General features: G+C 36.4%; 3 protein-coding genes across 3 annotated transcripts; 2 read left to right on the top strand and 1 right to left on the bottom strand.

Moving 5' to 3' along the window:
• Positions 1-6: 6 nt before the first annotated feature.
• On the top strand, positions 7-2,134 carry LOC107482516 (uncharacterized). The gene is made up of 4 exons (XM_016103042.3): positions 7-460; positions 833-1,237; positions 1,441-1,640; positions 1,714-2,134. Exons 1-4 carry the CDS (start codon positions 25-27, stop codon positions 1,960-1,962), a joined length of 1,290 nt encoding a protein of 429 aa, XP_015958528.1. The 5' UTR covers positions 7-24; the 3' UTR covers positions 1,963-2,134.
• Positions 2,135-6,637: 4,503 nt separating this feature from the next.
• Positions 6,638-8,336, top strand: LOC107482522 (reticulon-like protein B22). The gene is made up of 4 exons (XM_016103051.3): positions 6,638-7,130; positions 7,221-7,362; positions 7,446-7,515; positions 8,029-8,336. The coding sequence occupies exons 1-4, from the start codon at positions 6,919-6,921 to the stop codon at positions 8,145-8,147; spliced, it is 543 nt and encodes a 180-aa protein (XP_015958537.1). The 5' UTR covers positions 6,638-6,918; the 3' UTR covers positions 8,148-8,336.
• Positions 8,337-9,006: 670 nt separating this feature from the next.
• Positions 9,007-11,557, bottom strand: LOC107482518 (probable mitochondrial adenine nucleotide transporter BTL1). Its single transcript, XM_016103047.3, has 6 exons — positions 11,210-11,557; positions 10,828-10,980; positions 10,654-10,748; positions 10,245-10,578; positions 9,921-10,158; positions 9,007-9,756 (listed from the first exon to the last, which is right to left on the bottom strand). Exons 1-6 carry the CDS (start codon positions 11,261-11,263, stop codon positions 9,503-9,505), a joined length of 1,128 nt encoding a protein of 375 aa, XP_015958533.1. The 5' UTR covers positions 11,264-11,557; the 3' UTR covers positions 9,007-9,502.
• Positions 11,558-12,035: the final 478 nt, after the last annotated feature.

Genomic DNA, 12,035 nt, shown 5'->3' with positions numbered 1-12,035 from the left:
ACTTGAGAGGCAAAGTGTTAACATATGGATTTTTTGAAGATCAAAAAGTTCAGAAAATCTCAGAAAGCAGATGGAGGAAAGGATCTGGTGAACAAGGACGTGCTAGAGCCTGAGGAACCTAAACCTAACTCTGGCGGTCCTGACCAGTGTAAACCTGTGAATGCAGATCCTGTGGCGGAAACTGAGGATGATGATGATTTTATTACAAATGAAGTAAAGAGAAGGCTGAAAGAGTTGAGAAGAAACAGTTTTATGGTGTTGATTCCAGAAGAAGATTCGTGCCCTGAGGAAGGGGAGGATGAAGAGGACGAAGGAGAGACAAGCTCCAATGACTGGAGAGATGTGGAAGCAGAGGGTCAGCAATGGTGGCGTGGCTTTGATGCTGTATATGAACAGTACTGCGAAAGAATGCTGTTCTTCGATCGGATGAGCACACAGCAGCTTAATGAAGTTGGCAAAGGTAGCTTTCAGTTGTTCCTGATTGCCAATGGTAAAATCATGTTTAAGCTTCATATGCATATATCAGTATTCAGTAATAGCTGGTATGCTGGCATTTTCTTAGTTTGGATTGAGCATATATCTAGGTTTAGTTTGGCTTATTACTTAAAAGTGGGAGTTGGTTTTCATCATCCAGAATTTATGAAAAATGTGTAGACAAGTTTCTCTCTGATTAAAAGATTTAGACTTCGTTGTTTTGACTTGTAGTAAATATATGTTTGAAGGTGGTCTTGAATTGATGATGATCCTTTTACCACCTGCAAATTCCAATTTCTAACTAAATATGCTTTTTTTTTTGTATGTCTTTAAAATCATTACATCCTCATTATGTCAGGTCCACAGTATCCTTCAACTCCATCACCAAGATCTGCATCAAGGAAGTTGGCATCTCCCCTTCGTTGTCTTTCCTTAAAAAAATTTGAAGGTCCTGATGATGAGACTGAACATCTTCAGCAGCCAGAACATGATCCCTACCAGGATATTGAAACAGCATATGTTGGTCAAATGTGCTTAACTTGGGAGGCACTCCACTGCCAATTCTCTCATTTGAGTCACAAGATATCTTGGCAACCTGAAAATCCTACGTGTTACAATCACAGTGCTCAGCAGTTTCAACAGTTCCAAGTTCTATTACAAAGGTTTATTGAAAATGAGCCGTTTGAGCAGGGCCTCCGGGCCGAAATTTATGCTCGAACTCGGAACACTTTGCCTAAACTTCTTCAGGTTCCTAATATACAAGGTAACTTTACTGTGAATCATCATGAGTGTTGCTACAGCTATTACTTACAAGGGGAAATGTTAATTTTTCACATGGCAAGCACATGATATTGTCTAATATCACATGTCTTATTTTTGTCCCACATTTTAAATTAATGATAAAATGTCAGTTGTCATGTTAGTATATGTCTGATGTATCATCAATTTTGTTATGGTTGTGTTCAGGATCAGAACATGAATCCATAGATGAATCAGACTCGAGAGTTCTGGCTCCTGATCTTGTGAAGATAATTGAAAGCTCTATCCTAACATTCCACCAGTTCCTGAAGAGGGACAAGAAAAAGTCAGGCGGGGTCATCAACCTCTTTGGAAATCAGAGCCAGCTTGCAACTCCTCTACACCAGGTTCAGTCTACTCTTGAGAAGGTAAAGTCATATATATATAGATCCTTTGTTGACATCAATTCTAGTTATACACTAAGTTGTTTTGTAAATGCAGAAAGTGTTGAAGCTGAAGGAAGTGCGTAGAAAGAAGAAAGGGTGGAAAAAGAATAGTTGGCCGGAGAAGCATGAGGACATTCAGCTGTTGCTTGGGCTGATCGACGTGAAAATCCTGTCGAGGGTTCTGAGAATGACGAGGATGAGCAGAGAACAACTGTTTTGGTGTGAGGAGAAGATAAAGAAACTGGATTTTTTATCAAATGGTAGGTTAGAGAGGGATCCGTGTCCAAGCCTCTTCCCTTGCTAGTAATAGTAATGGAGACTCTCATGTATTAATTCATGTATGTACCAAACCATTGTTCTGCTAAAATTGTGAGTATTGTGTGACATTTGGTATAACATAGTCTTCTTGTTAAGGAGGATTTCGTCATTCTTGTTGCTCCTTAGACTTAATTCAATCTTACCATTTTCACTTACAACATTCAATTTTCGTATAGTATTATTATTCATAGGTGATTGGAATAATTTCAAAAGTTATTTAAAAGGAATGAGAAAATTTAATTTCTTGACTATTTTTTTTACTTTTCTTACAAAAATTCGTTTAAAGAGTAAAATGATCAAATATGGAAAATGGAAAGAACTCGTTTTTTATCTAAATTGTAGACATTTGTATATTTTTTTATATTTTATTATTTTGTCAAATTAAAACCATTTTTAAAGGATTAAAATATTTTTTCTTCTGATAATAATTAAAGAGTTGGTTAGTTTGTAAAATCATTTGTTATTTTTATTTTCTATTTTCATTTTTTTTGAAAAACAGTTGTGATTTTTAATTAAAAGGAATCAACTAACTTGTGTTTTAAAGACACATTTTTATAGTATAATAATAAATATATAAAAAGGTTCCATTTTCAATAATTTGTAGTAAAACTTTTTTTTATGATATTTTTAACATGTACTTTTAGAACATAAAAATTACTAAAATTCAGTAAAAGAAATAAGTTAATTTCAATTTGATTTATTAGAGAAAAAAAATGCTAACTATAAATTAGACTGATTTCTTTAATTGTTATTTTTTAGACCTGCTCAATATTTGGTAGGATTTGCAAAATGAATTTTATCTGAATGATTCATATTTTATATGAAAACAATATAAAAAATATGTGTATGATTTTCGAGGCTAATTTTTTATATAAGCCTCAATGTAGTCCCTGAAGTTGCACTTGAGTCTCATAGTAGTCCCTGAACTTAAAAATTCCTCAGAGTCATCCCCGAACTTGCACTCCGGGACTCAAAGTGGTCCTTCCGGCAATTTCAGCACATGTGGCGCAACCAGAAATCTTAGCTGGCAGCGTTGGTGACACGTGGGACTCACAACGGCTAGCTGATGTGGCAGAGTAAACTCTTCCGACTCAATTTGGTCCCTCAGGTGAAGTTAAAACCCTAATCTCCTTTTTTGAAGGCCACATTGTTCACTCTGTTGTCTCCTCGTCGGTGCTGTGTTCTTCTGTTCTCCCTCTCTGAAGCCCGAAGGTTATGGCTAGCACGAGCAATGCAGCTGGGAGCTCGAACAACCCACTATCGTTTGGAAGCATCATGAGGAGAATGAACATAAACAGAGAAACTCGTTTGCCAAAAATGAAAAAAAAATCATGGGAAGCCTGGTTTCTCTGAAAGAGGTAAGCCAAAAATGAAAAAAAAATGTGGTTCCTCTGTTTTTTGATATTGTTGTTAATCTAATATTCACAAAAGTTTAGGCCGTTTTTTCGATTATAAATGGTGGGTATGAACGCCTCTGTTCTGTTCTCTGTGCTAGGGTTTGATCACTACTGGCTTTTGTAGTGGTTTGGCCAAGAAAATTGTAGAGTATGAGTGTTTCTTGTGTTTTGATGATATGAAAAGCTGTTCTTTATGTGTTAGGGTTTACTGCTCTTAGTGGAGGAGTTTCCAAACTGTTAATGTGTTTCAGGACAATGACTCTGATCAATGAATTTGTTAAACAGAGTTTGCATGATCACAGTAGAAGTAAAGATCTTTTGGGAGTTGAAATTTTTTGTAACTCTAATAATGGATTCTGAATTTGACTGATTTACCTAATTGCCTTTCTTTGTATTGGGTTGGTTTAGTTAAAATGAATGTAATATGTAATGCTGTTTAGTTAAACTGAGTGTGTGATCATAAAGGATTCTTGCATACATAAGTTAGAGTAATATAAAGTAAGTTTCGCAATTGCTAATGAAGTTAACTTAGCTATTGAAATAGTCAAATTGTTTGATGAATTTGGTCTGGACTAGTGGATTAGTTGTGGGAAAGGGTATGTAAATTTGAATGGTTTGATCCACCAAGATTAAAGTTAGTGTTTAGAGAACTACTATTTACCATTACTATTTCTAAATGGTTTTTCTTGTTTCATCTCCACCTTCAGTGTTGTATATTATTTTATTATTTTTTAACCTCTCTAGTTAGTGATTACTTTAGCTCCAAATTTGACAGATTTTCTTTATTTCTGTGTACCTTTTTTTGTTTGTGGTAAGTTTTAGTTGTATATATATATTTCCCTCAGTTGTAAAAGAAAAAAAGGGTCTTGGTCTTGGATTTTGTGGGGAACTACACGGAGAGTGAAGTTTGGTGTCTGTCCTTGTGATTTATTTGCCAGTTTGATTTAAGGCACATATTGCTGATTATATATGCTGAATTAATCCTGGACTGATTATATGATGTTAATACACTGGGATGCTGTCTATATATGCAGAATTAATCTTAGACTGATTATATGCTGCATAATATTCTGTCAATCTATTGTTACTCATTTATCATGTTCTGCATAATGTTCTGTAACAGTGCTGTGTAGGGACTAGTTTGATGTCACTTACATAAGTCTAGGGACTAGTTTGATGTCACTTGAACAAGTCTAGGGACTATTTTGATGTCACTTATATAACTGTAGGGACAGTTTTTCTGCTCGAAAACAACTATCTGACCCCTTCTTTGGGATCTGAAACAGGGCCTTATAAATGCAGTTAAGGAGATTTTTCTAGATGTCCATCACAGATTCTGTGTTTGGCATCTGTGGAAGAACTTCAATAAGCAATTGAAGGATCTCCAGCTTAGAGGGCTACTTTGGGATTGTGCAAGGTGTACTAGCCAAGATGGCTTCCTTGATATCATCAAAAGATTGAAAGGGTTAATAAGGAAGCCTGGGAGTATTTGAACAAGTGGCCCTATGCAAGGTGCAACACAGGAAACTGCTACAAGGCTTGCAAATTTCATGAAGTTTGTGCCCAACCATGGATTCAAGGCACCCAGACACAAAAAATGAAGATTAGGATGATTATGTGTAGGAAAAGCAGGCTGTTTTTTTGTATCTATTTTGCTGATGTTGTTTACAATGCCTAAAATATTGTCCCAGTGTTGGGGATTTTAGTATTTGAATTTTATCAAGTCAATATGTCAACAACTTTGATATACTTGATGTTTTGGCTCTATATTGTGTCTTTTTTGAATCAAACATTACCAATATGAATTATGAATTATGACTTTATTGAATTGAGTTTTCTCAGCCTTTTGTTTATATCTTATCCTCTGTTACAAACTTAAGAGTAGTTCAAATCCTGTCCATTTCTATTTCATTGAAAAGAAGTCCAGGAACAAAAATATGCATATAATCAAACACTTTAATTTCCATTTCTTTCAAACAAAAGGATAGGAACAAGTACATGAACAAGGAATGCATATAACATGCATGTCATTTATTTTTTGCTAGATACAGTTGACCCTGCTGTCTATCCAGCTTTAATACAAGAACACCAATTACAATCAGCAGCATGAACACAAACATCAAAATTCTCCCCATTTTTAGAACCCTAATTTCAGCTTCTAATTTACCAAATTTTCAAGCCATCTTCATCTTCCATTCTTCATCATCAACTAAATGTCTTGTTCTATCATCACATGGCATGGCATCTTCCAAAACTTTATCAACCCACATAAACAATCCACACCATTTCTTACCTACAGTCTGCACATAAAAAAAAATTTAATTAGCAAAATTTATATCCATAAATACAGCAATCAACAACAATAATACTTACATTGTAGTTCAAGCAACCCAGGAACGGTCTCCCTGGATTAGAATCCGTCCCTGACCATAACAGCACCGGTCTCAACCCGCAGGCACACCATTCTGGCAAACGAGCTTTTCTGTTTCTATTCATTCTCCTCATGATGCTTCCAAACGATAGTGGGTTGTTCAAGCTCCTAACTGCATTGCTCGTGCTAGCCATAACCTTCGGATTTCAGAGAGGGAGAACAGAAGAACACAGCACCGACGAGGAGACAACAGAGTGAACAATGTGGTCTTCAAAAAAGGGGATTAGGGTTTTAACTTCACCTGAGGGACCAAATTGAGTCAGAAGAGTTTACTCTGCCACATCAGCTAGCCGTTGTGAGTCCCACGTGTCACTAACCCTGCCAGCTAAGCTTTCCGGTTGCGCCACATGTGCTGAAATTGCCGGAAGGACCACTTTGAGTCTCGGAGTGCAAGTTCGAGGATGACTCTAAAGAACTTTTAAGTTCAGGGACTACTATGAGGCTCGAGTGCAACTTCAGGAACTACATTGAGCCATATCTCCTAATTTTTTTATACACGGATGATTTTAATATGAAATACGAAAATATTAATTATTTTAACATTTTATATTATTATGAGAATAACACAAAATATCAATAAAGTTTTGTAATAAAAATATATTTTAATTTATTTAACTTCATTTATTTGCAATATAATTTATGATAAATTAAAATTAAACAATAAAAAAATATTTTATCTTTTATTTAATTTTTATCATAACAAAAAAATTACCCAATTTTATTTATCCCCGGCTATGCTATAATTTTATTAATAAAACAAATAAAATCAAAATATATAAAATTAAATTAAACATTCTAGCACATATATAATGCTATTTATCCGGGGTTTGGTCAAGTATTTGGCTTTGATTTTGATTATTCTGGGTTTGAAAGTTGAGTTGATTTGGTTTGGTTTGGTTTGGGAAGAAGAAGAAGCAGAAGCAGAAAGGTAGAAAGTGGTTGCGTTGTGTCCTCTTGTGGTTTGTGCTTAGAGTTGTCGAATCTCATTGCTCTACACTCTACTCGACGGAGAATTCCACTTTTGCTAGTATTTAGGTTTGCTTTCTTATGATTATCGGATTCGCGTATTGATTGAATTATTATCATTAACAAGAATCATTTGGATGAGAGAGAGATGGATGACAGAAGCAGCAGCAGAAGTAGAAGTAGAAGGGTTGGGGATGGAGAAATGGGAAAAGCAGTTATTGCATTGATATGCGGCACGCTTGTGTACTATCACTGTGCTTACCGCAATTCCAGCATTGTCTCCCTCTTTTCCGACGTCTTCATTGTGCTTCTCTGTTCTCTCGCCATTCTCGGCCTTCTCTTCCGTCAGATGAACGTCGAGTCTGTATTATTCTCTTTCTCTTGTACTATTCACTCTCTCTCTCTGTCTCTCTGTCTCTCTGTCTAACTTAGGGTTTCTCTTTTCGATAGGGTGCCTGTGGATCCATTGGAGTGGCAAATCTCTCAGGACACTGCTAATACCATCGTCGCCTGCCTTGCTAACACCGTCGGTGCCGCCGAGTCCGTCTTGAGGGTTGCTGCCACGGGCCATGACAAGAGACTCTTTTTCAAGGTATGTATGTATGTTTCTGACACTGATAGACCATGGAGATCTTGAGTCGTCATGTTTGATTTCACTTGCCTCTCTTATTTCAGGTCATTTTTTGCCTTTATGTCTTATCTGCTCTCGGAAGATTAGCTTTGGGTATCACAGTTGCATATGCTGGTACACCTTTCATCACTTGATCCCTTCTTATAATTTATGTGTGCTTCTTTTGCAAGTGAAAAGAGGCACCTGCAGTATCTAAATATGTGAAAAACCATAAAAGACAAGTGCTTCTTTTTAACGGTAATATCGCTCTATCATTGCTCTCCTCTTAAAAGCAAAATATTGGGGATTTTGAGGGGAAAAGAAGGTAAACTGAAATATTTGCTCTGCTTTCTTATCAGCTATCTTTCGGTCTTTTTAAGTTAAAACTATAAGTGTCTCCAGGATTGAAAATATTTTGTCTTAGACATGTTGAGTGTGCGCACTGCAAAAGAATCTACATCACTTCCCATGAATCACATTCATGTTTACCTCTATAGTTTGGATTTGGAATATGTTTTGGTAACTGTTAACATCCCACATTAAATGCTGATCAGCCTTACATTCATCTCGTTTGAGATCATTATGCGTATTTTTCTATGCTCTTGCTTGCTGTTGCTGTGTATAAACTCTCACATTGTGTTATTACAGGACTATGCTTGTTTTGTCTTTACATGCTCGCAGAATCTTCTCAATCAATCAGTTCGTGTCTTTCCTGGATATTGGGAAGAAGAAACGACACTAGTGAAGACCAAGACACCATCATGTAACTTGATCATTTTTGTACTTGTATTTTGTTCCAAATGTAAAGTTCACGCCGTAGCCGAATCTAGAGTTGCAACAGTTCAGACCCAAAAAAAAAAATGCAATGATATCAATGTGCTTGATCTTAATACATAGATTTTCTACTTGCTTCACTTTACCACCAGAATAAAGGTTTTTCGAAAGTTGGAGATTGATTCGTCCAGTCTCATTAGATTTGTGCTTTTTTAATCGTTTTAAATCACCGGTTATACAATTCTGGTTGCTTTTGAATACTCCATCTATTTCTTGTGTGACCATAGCTGCAAACAGCAGGCAAAATCAAATCCTACTTTACATTTTTTGCCTCAACCATTGGATAGTCTCAAAATTGAGCACAAATAATATAACAAAAGTAGAATCTATTACCACTGCGAAATAGAATTTAGGACACAGGATATAGCTATGCTATACACAATACTAAGATTATTGCTTAGGAACCAACCTTTTTTAACTAACAAAATAGTGGATGTACAAAGGTTAAGTGAAAGAAAGACAAATTTAAAGGAAAAGATAAATATTGACAAATTATTTGCTAAAAAATGTTAAGTTTCTAGTGTTTTTCCTTGTAGTAATATCAGCCAAAAGTTGACGGTGAATGCACAAATATGTTGATAAATTGAAGCATTATGCAGTTGAAGAAAGCGAAGCAGCTGGCTGGGAGGCGTATTTATTTTATATATCGCTGAAGAGAAACAAGAGGAAATAGCTAAGAAAATGCTACTCCACAGTTGAATGAAATTAAAAATTGATATTCAGTCAATCAAAATAGCACTAAATTAACGTAACTGACATATAAATGCGAACTGCCATAAGCACTCAAATGAATGGATGAATTTTAGATAGATATATATACCCATAGTAGCAAACCAAGTCTTTTGAGTAAAAAAAATATTGACGAAAGCTTAGGGGAAGGGGATAAAAGATTTGTTGAACTTGTAGTCAGGCAAACCTACCAGGAATATTATTTGTATGGTTAACTAAGATTAAAGCTGAACTAATACAATTTGAGGATATGATCGGAGGAAATAGGAAACAGCAAATTTCTCCCAAACTCCTCCTTTCACCCTTTTGTATGATGAGAATCTCCATATCAATATTAAAATCTAAAAAATAAATAAATGAAAGAGTCAGGCTGACTGGTTAGCAGGAGTGAACAATCCCTACAAGCTAACCAACTGGCTGCTGAGGCCAAATGGTTATGCAATCCCTCTTTCTTATGGTATTTAATTCACCAATTCCCAAATTCGAAAACAAAAAGGGTTCGCCATGATTAACTTGCATAATCTGTGCAGTTAACAAACCCATGGTAGCTTTTGATAGGCTATAATGAATGACACTTTTGAACAACCAGTATGTCCTTCCATGCCTCATAGAACATCCAGGTGATGCCAGAGGACGGCATGACCTTCAAACAGCTTGCAGCCCAACCTCTGTAGAGTCCCTTCAAGCCTTCTTCTTGAATCACTTCTGAAAGTGCAGCTGCCATGTTTGGTGGGCACTTACCTTGTAAAGCTCCCACCATCAGCCGCTTCCTCGCCACCTCTAAGGGGAAGCTAATTGTGCTGGCAGTAAAACCTGAGCATGCACAGATGAGCCCAAATCAATCTTAGCTAAATAGCTAGTATAAGGTCAGGATAGATATAGAGATAGAATAAGCCACATACATAGATTAGGGTTTGAATTAAAAAAAAGGGGCACATTAAGTGAAATATTAAAGATATTGCTTCAGAATCTCTCACCCGCTAGAGCCCCAATCACAAGCATCTCTGGACGACTTAAAGACTTCTTATTTTTCGTCTCACAATAAGACTTCTTTATTGTATCATACATGAAGTAATAACATGTGCTGTACGGAAGCATGCCAACCAGAGTAGGTGATATACCAGCATAAAAAGCACCAATACCACCGTCTTTATAAATATTTCTAACTGCAATGCTCAAATTCGGGTAGACTTCAGGACTTACAGTCAACCGATCCTGTGATTACAAATTTACAATGCAGGTGAGAAACAATAGCAAAAGACTTGCTCATTCAGTTGAATACTTTGTGGCTTATTCGCTACCTTGATAACCTCAAGAGGGTGACAACAGAGTGTGCTGGCAATCCCTGCAGCTGCCCCGGCCACAGCAACAGGTGAAATCCAGGACAAAGACAAGTTCAAGTTGATGGAACCTATCTGCAACTTGGGGCATTCTTCCAGTTTCCATTTGTCTTGGAGAGATGTCATTGCCCGTTTTACACACTCAAAGGTGCCAAGCTCAATAGCTTGTGTAGGAATTATACGAAGCATATTGATGGTGTTTCCAGCCCACAATCCTTGCCAACCCTGCTCCTCTATAACCTGAACAAAGCTACCAGCTATATTTTTGGAGCCAACACCAACCACCATTCTTGTCCTGCATGGTTCACAGCATAGGTTTATAAAGAAAGATATATTACATTGTTTATAGATAAACGGAGAACTGAATAACCTGATGGTCTCAAGAGGGGCAAGTACGGCTTTAGTCATGGCTCCTGCAAGCGCCCCGCTAACAAACTCGCCAACCTCCCTAGTCCCCAGAAATTCCTGATGCCAGAAGCAGCTCTCAGGCTAAAAGGTACAATGACATCAACAATAATAATATGAACATGAATAAGGGACTAACTCGGAAAGCATGTGCAAGGTTAGGTAGTTGAAAGGCGGAGTCTTTGTCGGATTCCATAATGATCGACACATCTTTGGGAAGGGGGAGCGGAAACAGCATCATGCTGTACATGTCTCCGAAGACACCCTGCTTCTTAAACTTCTTCTGCTGTCCCTGCGCTTCGTATTCAAAAGCCATGGATTTAATTTGCCAACAGTTAACAACAACAGCCTCAACCTATTCGTTTGTGTGTGTTGTTTTAATGGTAAAAGAATAAGAAGGATGTGCTTGTTCCTAGAGAGAGATATATACATAGATAGATAGATAGATAGATAAATAAATAGATAGATAATAAACGCAATAGGAATGAAAAAGAAAATCGAAAGAGATTGAATAGACATGCCTGAGAATGAGAGTTAAGGTGAAAGTGAGAGGGAGAGGGGAGTTTTGGCGACATCTTAGATCACAGATATTTTTGTTTTGGGATTTTGGCAAGATTTCTGTCTCTCTGGAAATATCTATGCTTTTCGTTTTTTAGTTCGCGGCAGCGGAATGGGTGGTTGGTAGCTAGCTAGGGTAGGATTGTCTTGAATTCGGCGTATCACGAGTTAGATTAAAAGCTTAAGGCGATGGATGGCACCTCAGGCTTAGGCTGAGGCCTGAAACCAGCTGGTTAGGTTAGTGCTTTCCTTTGGCATCTCATCCCCTGTCACCACTCAGCCCGGTAAAGTAAACTTGCTTTTTTTTTCAACTTTGAATTACTTCCAACTACGCTGTGGGTTCCACCTTTGACCTTACCCAACCACAGTATTTTCCGCCTCTTTCTTTCAAAATATTCTTTAATCTTTACTCCTTTTCTACCTATTTTCCTCTCATCTTTTTAAGTTTCTTTCCACTCTACCACTAGGGTTTTTGAAACCCATTTTAATTCATTTTAAATTATATCTAATCATCAAAACAAAAATGTATTTAGGTTTTCCAATTAATTCAATTTTTAAAAATAAATAATAATGAAGAAAATAATAAAACACCATATAATTATATATGAGGATGCATTTCACTTAAATTAAATATTATATCTTTATAATTTATAATTTATATTTTAATACAAATAAAGAGTTCTTATATTGATATGGCACTCATTTGAGTTTAAGAATTGAGTTTAAGAATTATTTACTTAGAGATCGTCAGTAAAAAATTTTTAAATTTTATTTATAAATTATTATTTG

This window comes from Arachis duranensis, chromosome 4 (genome assembly GCF_000817695.3).
Source record: "Arachis duranensis cultivar V14167 chromosome 4, aradu.V14167.gnm2.J7QH, whole genome shotgun sequence".
NCBI lineage: Eukaryota > Viridiplantae > Streptophyta > Magnoliopsida > Fabales > Fabaceae > Arachis > Arachis duranensis.
The sequence above is the reverse complement of the archived record's forward strand: the minus strand, read 5'-3'. Positions and strand labels throughout refer to the sequence as shown.

Coding starts and splice junctions, on each gene's coding strand:
- LOC107482516 (XM_016103042.3), top strand. CDS start 25: ATGGATTTTTTGAAGATCAAAAAGTTCAGAAAATCTCAGAAAGCAGAT. Junction 1,238..1,440: donor TCAGGTTCCTAATATACAAG/GTAACTTTACTG, acceptor GGTTGTGTTCAG/GATCAGAACATGAATCCATA. Junction 1,641..1,713: donor TTCAGTCTACTCTTGAGAAG/GTAAAGTCATAT, acceptor TTGTAAATGCAG/AAAGTGTTGAAGCTGAAGGA.
- LOC107482522 (XM_016103051.3), top strand. CDS start 6,919: ATGGATGACAGAAGCAGCAGCAGAAGTAGAAGTAGAAGGGTTGGGGAT. Junction 7,363..7,445: donor ACAAGAGACTCTTTTTCAAG/GTATGTATGTAT, acceptor CTCTTATTTCAG/GTCATTTTTTGCCTTTATGT. Junction 7,516..8,028: donor TATCACAGTTGCATATGCTG/GTACACCTTTCA, acceptor GTGTTATTACAG/GACTATGCTTGTTTTGTCTT.
- LOC107482518 (XM_016103047.3), bottom strand. CDS start 11,263: ATGTCGCCAAAACTCCCCTCTCCCTCTCACTTTCACCTTAACTCTCAT. Junction 10,981..11,209: donor ACCTTAACTCTCATTCTCAG/GCATGTCTATTC, acceptor TACGAAGCGCAG/GGACAGCAGAAGAAGTTTAA. Junction 10,159..10,244: donor ACCCTCTTGAGGTTATCAAG/GTAGCGAATAAG, acceptor TTGTAATCACAG/GATCGGTTGACTGTAAGTCC.